The sequence below is a fragment of the Gossypium arboreum genome, chromosome 5 (genome assembly GCF_025698485.1).
Source record: "Gossypium arboreum isolate Shixiya-1 chromosome 5, ASM2569848v2, whole genome shotgun sequence".
Classification (NCBI taxonomy): domain Eukaryota; kingdom Viridiplantae; phylum Streptophyta; class Magnoliopsida; order Malvales; family Malvaceae; genus Gossypium; species Gossypium arboreum.
Genome location: NC_069074.1, coordinates 5,068,547 through 5,082,768, shown reverse-complemented (window position 1 = coordinate 5,082,768; position 14,222 = coordinate 5,068,547). Strand labels below are relative to the sequence as shown.

Here is a 14,222-nt window from a genome sequence, read left to right as displayed (position 1 = left end):
GTTCTAAAGAAATGGCTCTGTCCTAGTCCTTGGAGGCTTAGTTGTTTGTATTTGATTTTAAAGGATCAAGATTGGAGAGCTGATACTTCAAAATGAAGAAAAAGAAAATGGTCCTATGAGGAGAGGTACTAATTATGATGTTAGGGCACCAAAAGTAAAAGTGACTACATTTACTAATTGTTGGGCTTGTAATGGAATTACGGAAAATTGAACTATACTGTTCAACTAGAGTCATTTCCTGAGAGTACCACTGGCGACTGTAAGGGTTAGGAAAAGAAATTCTGATACGAGAACCTCTGCTAGGTTACAAGACTTCATTTCTACCAAAATGAAAAACCCTATTGTCATTAAACAGTGACACCACAGGCTTGTTGAAGTTGAAAGATGTTTGTACTTTTATGTTCCTAACAATAAATACAGTAGAAAAACATACTTTATGATCCACATTAAATAATTAGTGCAAAATCTATTTGAGTTTGAAATTGGCAGCAACTCAGTAGTATTACAGTAACCAAACAAGCAGAAACAAATAAATTATCCAAAGCATTCATTAATTTATTTATGTATTTCATAATAGAGGTAGTTTCGACTGATCCCCCAATTTCAACAAATCACTAAAATCTATAACAAAATGAAGTCTTTATTCAATACTCACCACCATATATGGAGAGATGTTAGAAGTACACATTCCGAGTATTTCCAATCCCTCCCACCGTTCATTCATTGATACGTTGCTCTTATACCTCTCAACTAGAGTTCTCAAAGCAGTATCGGCAGAGAATTGGGCCACCATATCATTTATATCTTATCATCTGCTGCTTGCAGAATTTTATAAGCAGCAATCTATAGGCAGACATTTGGAAAGTTATATAGCATACTAAACCAAGTTTATTTCACCAAAACTCCTCAAGATAGATAGCCTCAAAAATCAACAGATCATCTTTATTTAGGCCTTCTATCTCCATCCCAAAGTGACTGGTTAAGGCATTTACTCCCTTGCAAATTCCGCATCTCATAAGATTGATTGATTTCCTCAATCTTCCTCTACAAATCTGGCTAAATCTGCAAAATTAACAATACGCCCCACTTTGGTTGAGATAAACAGGAAACTATATATTCATGACAAGAGTGGATGAAATACAGAGTGGCTTCCATTAGCTAGAGTTACTAGGAAATGATCTACAATAAGATAACCAAGTGCATACAAACAAGCACACAGAGAAAGTAATCATGAAATGAATAAGGAAAATAATAGTGCATATACTCACTTGTCTAGCAGCAAGTGCCTGCTGGAAGCCAATGCTTCCCATGCTCCATCAAAAACTCAACACTGACAGTGCCTCAAAGTTGGACTTGAACTTGGCAGGCAAATGGAAGCAATACATTCACAGTAACCATTCTCAAGAACCTTGAGAACAAAAACAAATCTAGATGAACAGGTTATGTGAAAAGGAGTTTAGAAAGCATTACAATCAAATTACAAAACCAAGAGGTGGAAAATGAGTGAAGTTCCTACTCACCAGCTACACTTGCATATTGATTTCACACAAAATAAGGACCTGTCCAGGCTGATTGTCCTGGATACTGCCCAGGCAGTAAGCTAAACTGCTGGTTCCCATTCACAAGTTGCTGTTGATGCAATTTCTGTTCATGATGATGCTCAAAAGTATTGTAGTCCTGCCAGCCTTTATCCTTTTCCATATGAAACTGCACTGCAGGAGCTTGCTTTCCAGGGAAAGGAAAGCTTACCGTTCCAGTGAAGCCATTGCTTCTGTTATTTACATGTTGGGGATCAGCATGAGATACATAATAGAGAGAACTCTCACGCGTAGAGCCTTCTAATGATGATGCCAACTGATGTCCATCCAACCAACTATAATCATCCATCAGAGGGTTCCTCAATTCTACAGCAGAAACAGATTCATTCAGCGCCTTTAGAGGAACAGGGCTAAAACCTGGTGGCGGACCAAGATGCCTGACCGGGCGGCTAATAGGATTCTTCTGCATTCCAACTAGTGAAGATGAGGTAGTTCTAGCAGCCAAATCATCACCAGTAACTTCAGATGACACAATAGCATTAATTCTGGATGGCATCACAGTTTCTGAAATTTTTGTCCGACTGCAGTACATACCACTAGCATGAACATTGATGGGCTGTTGGATAGCAACTGAATGAGCAGCAGGATGAGAAAAGCCTAAATTATCTTCCATCTGACTCTTAGTTAAATGCCCATTCTCCAATATTTTCAAACTTTTTAAGCTATTAGCCAGAGAAGTAGCTTCTTCTACTGACCACCTAGATCCATGCATCTGAACAGGCTGCAGATGCTGAGGGAGAAAATTACCAACAGATGCAGGCAGTGGATGACTAGCATCAAATGTGTCATGCTGGTGAAGACTATCATAAGGAGCAGGCATAGTGCTGCCATAAAATTTGAGATCACCAGCAGAACTACTTTGATCAAGCTTCAAAATATCAGAGGGGGGATGATTGTGATCCATCACCTCAGTTCTCTTCTCACTCATAGCCGGCTGGAAAACAATCACTTCATCATCATCGTCATCTTCTTCACCAACCGTTCTAGGTTGTGGGATTGGCTGAACATTTCCAATATTAGTTATATTCTCAGAGGGGGTTTCATGCACCTCACTATTCGTTACCACAGGGGTAGCGGCGCTCACTGTGACATCTGCAAATGGCTCAACACCAATAAGAAATTTCTTAGCTTTTGAATCAAAACAAACAGTTTTCTGATCAACCCTTATGACATTAGCTAGAGCCTTCCCAGCGGCCAAAATTCTCTTGACACGGGCTTTCCTTTCCTTATTGCCATCGCTTACAAAGGAACATTTCCTTGAGAAGTCCAAAATGGAGTGTGCAGGAGCAAGAGGCAAGAACCCTCGCAACTCAAAGTCCTCCCACAATGCAAGACGGTTTTCAGTCTCTCCTTCATACCTACTCATATTGAAAAAGCAGGCCTCCTCTTCATCATCATCCATGCACCTTGGCCTAATTGACAAAATCTTATTCAGCAATGACACACAATGTTTCCAGAAAAGAGATCTAGTAATTGACTGTTTCTCATCAACATCACTACCAGCAGCTGCAATATCAGGGCAACAAGCTAGCCATTCTAAAAAAACCAAAATAGAAGGTAAAGTGTAGCTTGAAGAAACATCCCGGAGCTGTGAACATCTCTCTACTACAAGTCCTATCAACTCAAAAACAGCAGCGAATGCATTCTGAAGCAGGGCAGCACGCTGTACAATTTCAGCATATGTTTGACCTTCACTCTCCCTCTTCAGATTGTGAACTGTAAATATGAGAATGGCAACCAGCCTAACAAGGAGAAGTGCATTCTCAGCAGCACCTGTGCCAAAATTCAGTTCCTCTTCTGGCCCAGAAGAGAGAAGTTCACATAAATCACGGCTAACCCGAGTAAGAACATCTGCAAAAGTCTCCAGGCTGCACAAAGTAAGCACTGATAAGGACACAACCCCCCAAAAAGACTAGGTCAATAACAAAAGTGAGAGGCCTACTGAAAAAATATACCTTGTGCGTGTAAAAAGAATGCCATTAAGACGCACAAATCGAATGCAAAAGGACTTAAAAATATCCCGGAAACCAGATACTTTCTCCTTAGAAGGGTTTGGTTCCATGTTGGCATCTTTAGATGCAAGCTTCGCTTCCAATTTCCCCCTGCCTTTTCCCGATAGCCGCACAGCAGGCTCCTTGAAGGGGGTCTTAACATCCCCATGGAGCTGCGAGTAATTATGGCGATTCTGCAAACGCTAATGCATATATTTAATACAATTTCCTAATCATATGCATGTTTCAATACTAGCATATAAATAATAAACCCACTTGGAATCAGCTTTCAAGTCAGTAAAATTTAATATTAAATAATTACACTCTCTTAACAATTATATAAAACTGGAAAACCCTAAAAGTTGAACTGCCATGTTAGCAGCATGCTCAAAGAAAAAAAGATAAAAACTGTCATTGAACACAATTAAGAATTCTCACAGAACTCCATAATGGAAAGAATAAGATAACAGTTTATCATTATGACAAGTTGTAGCTTCTGCTAATCTATGGATATCAATGGGTAACACAATATCTTCTACTACAGGCAACATTTTGTGTCAGCAACCTACAAAACCCCATTTCTAATCTTCATAAGAAACGTAATTAACTACAAAAGGAGGGATAAATAATTTCTTCCCATTAGACTGAAAGGTCTAGGCATCTATTCTACAAAGAATCAGCACCTTCGCGGAATACCACCCAAGACATGGTTAAAGTTTACTTTACAATTATCCTCATTTTTCAAAAAAACCACAAGTACATATGAAAATGCACATAACAAAATGTTCATGCAAATCAACGTAGTCTAGATGTAACAAAAGCACAAATTAAATGTCATCCATAATACATCCAAAAGGCCACCATGTCATTAATGTCCAAAACCCTAAGCCCGAATAGAAACTAAACTTTGCACTCATACCTTCTCAAATGCTACAATCAAGTTATCCCTTGCAGTTGAAAAAGGGTTATCAACAGCTAAACTCCGGAAATACCAATAAATGGCCACCAGCTCATCTCCTGAATATGAAGCTAATATAGCAAGCTGAAATAAGGAGATAATTGACCATGTAAAAAATCAGAATCTTGTTGAACAGAAGAAATACAAAACAAGTGCAAAAAGATTATAAGGGCATAAAAGTTAAGAATACTCTATTAACCAGGAAAAGGTAAAAACCTGATGATGCGGATTCCCACTTGATGGCCAAATTGATGCAGCTTGCAAGTAGTAACTCGAAGCAGCTGCATACTCACGTGATTTAGAATCTCCATCTCCATATAGTCCTTTGTACCGCGCTAAGTCTCCCAAGTATATCAAACAACGGTGACAAGACACTAAACCCTTTTTTATATCGGCAGATTTCTTCCCATCTTTGCCCATAATAATTTGGCTTTCTGAATCATCAGAAAAATACCCAAATGGGAGTCCATACTTTGCTCTGATTTTCAAAATCAGATCATGGTAAAATCCTGTTGCTTCCGAAAGGAAAGTCTTAAACTGCAGTCTTATTTTTGTAAGCCTGTCAGGTCGAGGAGGAACTTGCACACCCTGAGATGTGTTCGATCCTGAAGATGCTAAAGCAGCACTATGATGTGCCCTTAATTCCTCAATCCGCTTGTAATGTAACTGCCATAAAGCATATTCAATATTGTGCTGCTCAGAAAAAGCACGGTCCTCAAGAATTATTGCCTCATAGTTCTCACGCATCTGCTGCCAGGCACTGGGATCTGAAGGTACCCGTGCCTGAGCTGATCTCCTACGATTAGCTTCCAACTCTACATTCTGCAGAAAGTACCAAATATTACTTCATAAGTTCAGAACCTCCAAAGGAACCTTATTTCCTAAAGGAAAAAAAAAAAAGAATACCCTTTCATAAAGACGCTGTGCATGCTCCCTGGATGGAGCAGACATTTTATCAATCTGCACTATCATCATCCATCTAAAATACTTGTCAAAATGAAATAAACCTACAGAACTTACACACCATTAGCAACAAAAAATAAGCCATGTATCATTTGCTAAAGTGAATTCAAACAATTACAACGAAGCTGTAAGAAATAATGGAGGGAATACTCTGATCATCCCAAAAGTGAGTCTCTATGTTAATCAAACTGCAAAGAACTCCAATTAATAGAACCCCTAGAGTCAGATAACTAGATGCTTGTAGTTAAAAATTCTAACACTCGAGATATAAATAAGAAAACAATCACAGTGCCAATCTAAATGTAAAAAATATCTATACAACCATTAAGTGAAAACATATTACCAAGATAGCCCAAAATAATCAGAGACGCTGGAGTCAACTCTGGCTAAATGCAAAAATGCTCTAAAAAGTACAATTATAAACTCTAATCCAGTATGACTTCCCTCATATTTCAGCTCTCAAATGGAAGTTTCATTCAGTCCCAAAACATACGAAAAGTTAAAATCCTTCCCAAACCATGTCTTAGATATCCTCACCTAATTATTTGAACAATAATAGAAAATTGTTGTAGAATCGCTGGAAAAGATAATTTCAGAGCTGATCAATCCACCCTTACCTTAACATCCTAAAACTAATATTTATCTCATACTCGTATAGCAACAAACAAACAAACAAACACATACATTGTTTCTGTTCTTGCAAATAGTTAGCAGACCCAAAAAAATTTAAAATTAATATCTGCAGATTTTTAATTACATTAAATAAAACAAAAATTTAAAGAAGAGACTCAAAAAGCGAAGAGAAAGCGAATGAAAATCAACCCCTCTCTTATTAGCCCATCAACTTCTTACGGATAATATAGTGAAAATCAAACAAAAGAAAGGAAAAAGAAAAAACAAAGCTTTATTTTGTGTTACATTTACACCATCAGGTTTTTTCCCCCTTTTTTTCCTTTCAATTCTTCCCAAGAAAAAAAAAAAGAAAAATTAGATTAATTACACATAATTTTTTTATTTCATACCCCAAAAAGAAAACCATCGGACCAGAAGATAATAAGGAGATGAATGCAATAATATCAACCAATGCCCCCCAAGCCACCACAAAAGTATATCAAATCAGGAAAAAAAATTAAAACTGAAATTTAAAAGGAAAAAAAAAAGAACTGACCTGATGTGGAACAGATCTGAAGAGAAGCCTCGGATTAAAGCAACCGGAAAAGAATTTTGAGATGAATAAATAGGAATGGATTAGGGTTTGGTCGTTGGGAGAGAGAGAGAGAGAGAGGTGGTTTGTTTTGGGTCTAATTGGGGGATGAGATGAGCTTAGAATTTCAATATTTCCATGTGTTTTTCTTTTCTCTTCTTTTCCCTTTAATATTTTTCATTTATTTATTTATTTATCCTTTCTAATTACATAGCTTAAAGGCGAAGACTAAAGTCACCTGTCCAAAACGGCACCTTTTTACTAGCTACTGCTTATTTCTCAAAGCCAAATTAAGCCCATAGAATATGTTTTAACAATTTCATCTAATTAAATAATATGAAAATGAATTTATGATAATTTCTTATTTGCATATTGTACTAGAAGATATGTTCAAAAATATAAATTAATGCTATTAAAATGAAATCTTTATTATGTAGTTTTTCATTCATGAATGTGTGATAATTTAATATAATTAAACAGTTTAAATTATATTAGTATTATCTTTAAAAAACATATTTTTAGGCATCCATTAATACATAAATGCCCCATCCTGTACTTTTAAAATATCATACATCTTTTTATCACAATATTAATTCTCCTTAATTAAATTTTAAACTTAATTATTTTAAATTGTGTATTAAACAATTAAGTAAAAAATTATCTGTCAAATGATTTTTTAATTTTTGAGTTAGGTTATAAATTTAAGGTTCAAACTTTAAGATCAAAATTTAACATTTATGATTAAGAATTAGAGTTTTAGGTTCATGATTTAGGATAGAAGTTTAAGGTTAAAGTTAAATTTTAAATTTAAATATCTTTTATTTTTAATTATTTTTATTTTAAGATAAATTAATTAGAATTAGAAAAAAAAGTAGAAATTGAATAGGATTGGATGAGTGCAGGATAACAACTACAGTTTATGGTCTTAAAAAATTATTATTCATTTCTAACGACTTAAAAGCAATTTTTAGTTTCGCATTACCTTAATATAAGTTAATCTCACAATTAAAATAAAAACTATATTAAAATTTATCATTAAAAATTAGAACAAATACGGTAAAAGTAATAAATTATTTTTAGTGAAAAGTTAAATCTTAATCAACAACTTTAATTTAATTTGGTTTATACACAAATTAATCAGACACCAATTAAATTAAAAATAATTAAAAAACAATCTATTTAAAAAGTAATAAATATCATTATGGGATATTTTTATTTTTTTGTTTTATATAAAATTCATAAAAATAATTTAAACTCAATAATAAATCATCAAATAATGAGATTTGACTCTAAAATACAAATATCTTTAACGTCTCAAATTTATTATTTCAATTAAAATCTCGCTTATTCTTTTCATAAGATTTTAAATATACTTTTACATTTTTTCACCCACGAATATGCTATAATGAATTGTGAGAGAAATTTGTTACCCTGAATTGAGATTTTTTTTAACTTATTTGTCTATTTATTCTTGTTCCTCTATTGTAAAATGTGAAAATTTAACTACTTTTTATATATGAACCAAACAAGATTCCTTTATAATAAAAATGTAAAAGACTACTAATTTTATATTTCTATTATTAGTATTTTTTATTTATTAATCAAATTTGATATTTGATTCACTTTAAGGCACCAATGTTACATAGAATAAATTATTAAAAATGTGTATAAATATTATCTTTAAAAAGTACAAGAAAATACTATATACAAGAGTTATTAGTTAAAAATATAATAAAAATATGTAATAATTTAATAATTTTAGGTGAACTGAATTTATTTTTTTATGTTAAATGAGTGGTCATTCGATTAATTTCACTTTATACTTGATTAGATGTCGGTAAATAATCAAATTTTTACTTTAAGATATGTATTATAAGAAAATTCATATTAATATCTTAAGATATTACGAGGAATATGTCTTAAGATCTTTAGAGTAAAAGTAACCACTTCAAATATTTTTAAGTACAAATCTTTAGATTTATCACTGTTCGGAGGTAAGCAATGGATACAAAGAGAAAGCAATTGGATGCGCTTTGTTTGCAATTTATTGGCTACAAAAGATAGACTAGACAGTGTTTTGTGGTGCAATTGATGATGCAACCAAGTGCAGATGTATCCAAATACATCACTTGCACTAGTGATCATGCAGCTTGCCATTACTTATTAAAATTACCAAATGTGTGACACACTTTTAAAGATTTGTATGATGAATATAAAGTTAAAAATATTATTTTTAAAGATCAAAATAGGTTAAATTATAATTTTATTATTGTATCCACGTAAAAAATTATAAACGATCAAAAATAGGTTTTAAGTTTTAAAGGATTTTAAAAAATAATCATTAGATTAATTTGAGATTTTATAAATTTGGAATGGAAAACAATTTCTCATTTTGGGGTCAAGGCTACTATTTGTTCTCTCTAGTGCTGCCTCTGAAAACTTAAGTCTTACCACCTCTCCTACTCTGTTGAAGAAAATAAGAAGTAATATAACTTAGGAAAATTATAATAAAAATGTAGAAAACTTGGAAAGGTAACACATATTCGTTTCGGGTGTTAAACTTATCAAAGTACAATTTTATTTTTATTAACTTAAAATTTTTAAAAATTTAAAAGATTAAAGGTTGGTGCCAGCCCCTTAAATCTACTTCTGCAAGTGATAAAATTGAATTGAAGTTATTAAAATAATAATTTATCATATATTAGTTAGTAAGAAGCTAAGTTTAACTGTATTTCTGGTTTTCGTTAGTAACATACTTGCATTCTTAAATTGCTTATGGATGATAATACTGCAAAGACGTATACCCCCCTTCAATTATTTTTCTGGTCGGAACATTGCTATTTTAGAAAATTGGAGGATGAAATTTATAGTTAACTGCTGCTACATCTTCTCACCTATTTTTTAACCCTAAATCGTTCTCAAACATCACAACTTACATCTTAATTCTGATTTTTGCTTAACAACTTGCAATTTGTTAGCAATAATTTTGCATTTCATATAGATTGGTGCCTTTTGTTTTTACTTATGTCACACTATCTTCAGAGGCAAACATGATTTAGATTAGAATATTTATGGAAAAAAAAAAAAGGAAAAAGGAAATTTTCTAAGTTTCACTGATAGGATCGGCAAAATTAATGATAATTGCTACTTAAAAAAAATAATTAGGGAAGCAAGTCATTTTTATTGATATTTAGGAAAAAACTGAAAATCATTTTATACTAAGCACGTTTGTGCTTTTCACTCCTTTAACTTAAGTTCGAGTTTTCTCTCATGTTTGTTTTATTTTATTTCTAAAGTATGCTGTTTTAAGTTTTTTTTTAATTTTTAATTAATAGTTTTTATTATAAATAAACATGTTATTCTCATGTTTTTAACTAACAGACATGTTTTCAAATTTTTATTTTTTATTTTAAATTAATAACTTTTTTGTTTAGAAACAAAATAATAAATATGTAATTATATATTATTATGTTAAATATATTTTGTTTTTAAAAATAATATATTTATTTTCTTTATAAACATTTAAAAGTGCTTAAGATTGACTATTAAATCCTAATTGATTGGCATTGACATCCTTATTGATTTTGCAGAAGCAACGTCAAAATGTAAGGGGATAAAAGAAAAACACAAGGGATGTGTGGTAATGGTTACTATAGTGAAGGGTGTAATTGAGACAGAGCATTTTATCACGTTATCTCTTGGCATTGCTTTCTCTACCTCATGATTCCCCATCTCACTTTCACCCCTTTTCCTTGCTTCGTTTCGGTCCTTCAATTTTTGCTACGTTTCTCACACTCCCACTCTCATTTTCCATTTTTCTTAGCTACGCCCTCCTTTTCCTTCCATTTCTGGTTTTCAGATTTAGGATAATCATCTCATATACAAATATGTTTTATGTAAATACCTTCACTTTTTGATAGAAAAAAAAAAAAAAAAGAGAGAAAAGAACAAATATATTGATATTCGTTTTTCGTCTTTTGTTGGTATGTTCTCTAAACTGAATTATAATTATCAAAAGAGACTCATCATTTTAATTTCCAAATTTAATTATTTTGATAAAATTACTTGTACTTATAGTAATATTTATAAGAGTAGAAGATGATATGTATAACTATAAAAATAAATCAGATAAATTAATTGACCAAATTGAAATGATAAAACTATTGATATGTGTAAAAATGCATAAGATTAAGCTTTTGTGGGGTGGGAAGAAAATTGCCCCGAAAATAGAGGACCGTATATACAAAAAGAGTAAATAAAAAAAATAAAAGAGACAATTGTGTGGAAACGGAAGGCAAGAGGTGGATGCATTCCAAGTCAGTAAGATAGACAGGCGCAAGATTCCAAGTACCTTCTCTCTTATCTGCCACTTAGGAGCCACGCCTACGTTGAGTGCTTCTCCCGCTCTCTTATAAAACTCCAAATATATTTTCTAAGGCAATCAGCAGCCTGCAACTCTTCTCTTCATCCTTTTTCATTGGAAGCTTCTCTTCCAAAGGTATGGCTATGGTTTTTATTATTAGTTTCAGTTCTCGTTTTTGCTCACATATCATGACGATTACGTTTCAGTTAAGTTTTGGAAGCAATAAATTTATGAGCAAAGATCTCTTCATAAAAGGGTTGGTGTTTCTATACTTAGAAATCGAGAAAGTTATGGGAAATATTATCACCGTTTGTTTACCAATCAACTACTCAACTTTGCTTTTTTATATTATCTATTTGATTGAAACAGAAATAATCAGTTCTCGAAGGAAGTCGTTTCCTTTAATCAGGTCTCGAAGGAATAAGTGTATAGGAATTTTGATTCTATTATAACTTGTAAATCGTACTAAACTAAGAATATATCTACAATGCAATTTAAGTCCCTGTAAGCCTTAAAATTTAAAATAATGGTAAAAGATATAATAAGGGGCCCGTCTTTTTGGTATCCTAATAGATGTTTAGTTATTTGGTTTTTCCCTTCCCACGTATTTCCTTAATAGCCAGAGTAATGAAATCGAGAGTGGTAGAGTGCTGTTAGTAACCAATAATGTACATTACAGTCTAATGTATTTATAGGGTTTGAAGCTTAGAGAGTATGGAATTGCAGAGTAATTTATTATTTGTGATTTTGTTTTTAATGTTGCAAGCTTATTAGAGTGATCAGTGATATTTGTTGGACGGAGAAAAGATGGACTATGTGTACGGACCAGGAAAGAACCATCTCTTTGTTCCAGGGCCGGTTAACATCCCGGAACCAGTTCTTCGAGCCATGAACAGGAACAATGAGGATTACCGTTCCCCTGCCATTCCTGCCATGACAAAAACTCTTCTTGAAGATGTCAAGAAAATTTTCAAGACTACTACTGGAACTCCCTTTTTGATTCCAACTACAGGTGATCCATGTTTTAACAAGTTTTCATTTATCCATCTCAGGTTAAGATTAGCCGACCTGAAAACTAAAACATATGAAAAGTGTTGTTTGCCAATGATGTCCTTTTTGAATCATATCATTAATCACAAGTAGTATCTTACTTGTTTGGTATTGGTTTATGAATATAATGTTGCTGTTTGAAGTCAGGAACTGGTGCATGGGAGAGTGCACTCACTAATACCCTGTCCCCTGGAGATCGAACTGTAACTTTTCTAATTGGACAATTCAGTCTGCTGTGGATTGATCAACAACAACGCCTCAACTTCAACGTCGACGTTGTTGAAAGTGAGTGGGGTCAAGGTGCTAACCTTGACATTCTGGCAGAAAAACTTGCAGCTGATCACTCCCACACAATCAAGGCCATTTGCATTGTTCACAATGAGACTGCAACCGGAATCACCAACAACCTGGCTACTGTGAGAAAATTACTTGGTAAGCGGTGGATGTGTATTCAACTGGTGTTGGAGCTGTTGTCTTTTATTGTAGTGAAAGCTGATACAAAGCTCAAATGAATGAAAAAAAAAATGATTGTCAAATACTTATGATCGAAGCTATGTGTATTCAACTTCTAAACATAGTTATTGTTTCTTCTCAGATCATTATAGGCACCCAGCATTACTTCTTGTTGATGGAGTTTCCTCTATTTGTGCCCTTGATTTTCGTATGGATGAGTGGGGAGTAGACGTCGCACTAACCGGTTCTCAGAAGGCACTTTCGCTTCCCACAGGACTGGGTATTGTTTGTGCTAGCCCCAAAGCTTTGGAGGCATCCAAAAGTGCAAAATCAGTTAGAGTTTTCTTCGACTGGAATGACTACCTCAAGTTCTACAAACTGGGAACATTTTGGCCATACACCCCTTCAATCCAGCTATTGTATGGGCTAAGAGCCGCTCTTGATCTTATATTCGAGGAAGGACTCGACAGTGTGATTGCAAGGCATAACCGTATGGGCAAAGCAACAAGGTGAGCCATTCTTTTCTTTCCTCTATGTTTCAAGTGCACGAGGTCATAGCCATAACCGACGTTGATTTTTTTTGGGTGCACATTATAAAAAACAGGCTTGCTGTGGAGGCATGGGGCTTGAAGAACTGCACACAAAAGGAGGAATGGTACAGTGACACTGTGACTGCTGTCCTTGTTCCCCCTTATATTGATAGTGCAGAAATAGTAAAAAGGGCATGGAAGAGATACAATATGAGCTTAGGTCTGGGCCTCAACAAAGTGGCCGGAAAGGTATTCAGAATTGGACATCTTGGAAACCTAAATGAGGTAATTCCTGAATCAAGTAGTGGTCCTTTCCTTTTAATCTCTTGATTACCATATATTTTGACTTGATAAAATTAAATAGCAACTTGTTAGAAGCAATTACTAAAGCAAATGTTCCGTATTTTTTTGCTTTGATCTATTTCAGTTGCAATTGTTGGGTTGTCTAGCTGGTGTGGAGATGATACTCAAAGATGTCGGATATCCGGTTAAGCTGGGCAGTGGAGTTGCTGCCGCCTGCGCTTACCTGCAGAACAACATCCCTATGATCCCTTCCCGGATCTAATCAATCTGTTATGCATGTAATTATGTTTCTTCTACCTCCTGCTTCAAGGTACTCTGTAAAAGAAAAATGCTTCCTTTCTATTGAAGCTTTCCAAATCCAGTACTTGACATGTTACTTATTGTAGTATGCTATATTTCATATATGTTTAGTTTTGGTACATCAAATTTGCTTTCGGATTCATTGTATGGTAAAAGTAGAAAATTTTAAATAATAATAAAAATAGAAGAGAAAAATATATTTTTTAAAATTATAAACTATAGTATCTTATTAGTTTCGCACTTCATGAAAGATTTGATATCGTCTAATAACTTTTGTTATAAACTTCTATATGAATTACTTTATAGTAGAAGTTTATATTAAAATATTTGAAGGATTTAGAATGCTGAAAGCAAATAGAAATTCCTGATAAATTATTCAATATAGTTGTATAAATATTTATTTGAATTGATTTGAATTAATCGAGATTTTTAATATAGTTTTTAATGAGACAATATGTTATACATATATTATAACTATGTGTACTCTTCTTCTTTCATTAAAAATTTTT

The 14,222-nt window shown here is 33.4% G+C and overlaps 2 protein-coding genes across 11 annotated transcripts; one reads left to right on the top strand and one right to left on the bottom strand.

Moving 5' to 3' along the window:
- Window positions 1-534: 534 nt before the first annotated feature.
- On the bottom strand, window positions 535-6,922 carry LOC108453255 (nonsense-mediated mRNA decay factor SMG7-like). Of its 9 annotated transcripts, none has more exons than XM_017751259.2 (8): window positions 6,679-6,921; window positions 5,454-5,554; window positions 4,764-5,369; window positions 4,509-4,631; window positions 3,554-3,792; window positions 1,521-3,466; window positions 1,269-1,427; window positions 535-1,062 (listed from the first exon to the last, which is right to left on the bottom strand). In XM_017751259.2, exons 2-6 carry the CDS (start codon window positions 5,520-5,522, stop codon window positions 1,543-1,545), a joined length of 2,961 nt encoding a protein of 986 aa, XP_017606748.1. In that variant the 5' UTR covers window positions 5,523-5,554; window positions 6,679-6,921; the 3' UTR covers window positions 535-1,062; window positions 1,269-1,427; window positions 1,521-1,542. The 9 variants fall into 9 exon arrangements, with proteins under 9 accessions (XP_017606748.1, XP_017606749.1, XP_017606750.1 ...); XM_017751260.2 differs by having other exon boundaries at window positions 1,269-1,408; XM_017751261.2 differs by having other exon boundaries at window positions 3,554-3,783; window positions 6,679-6,920.
- Window positions 6,923-10,982: 4,060 nt separating this feature from the next.
- LOC108449982 (serine--glyoxylate aminotransferase-like) lies at window positions 10,983-13,839 on the top strand. 2 transcript variants are annotated; one of them, XM_017747391.2, is made up of 6 exons: window positions 10,983-11,212; window positions 11,852-12,089; window positions 12,275-12,559; window positions 12,723-13,089; window positions 13,185-13,395; window positions 13,538-13,839. In XM_017747391.2, the coding sequence occupies exons 2-6, from the start codon at window positions 11,885-11,887 to the stop codon at window positions 13,673-13,675; spliced, it is 1,206 nt and encodes a 401-aa protein (XP_017602880.1). In that variant the 5' UTR covers window positions 10,983-11,212; window positions 11,852-11,884; the 3' UTR covers window positions 13,676-13,839. The 2 variants fall into 2 exon arrangements, with proteins under 2 accessions (XP_017602880.1, XP_017602879.1); XM_017747390.2 differs by having other exon boundaries at window positions 11,844-12,089.
- Window positions 13,840-14,222: the final 383 nt, after the last annotated feature.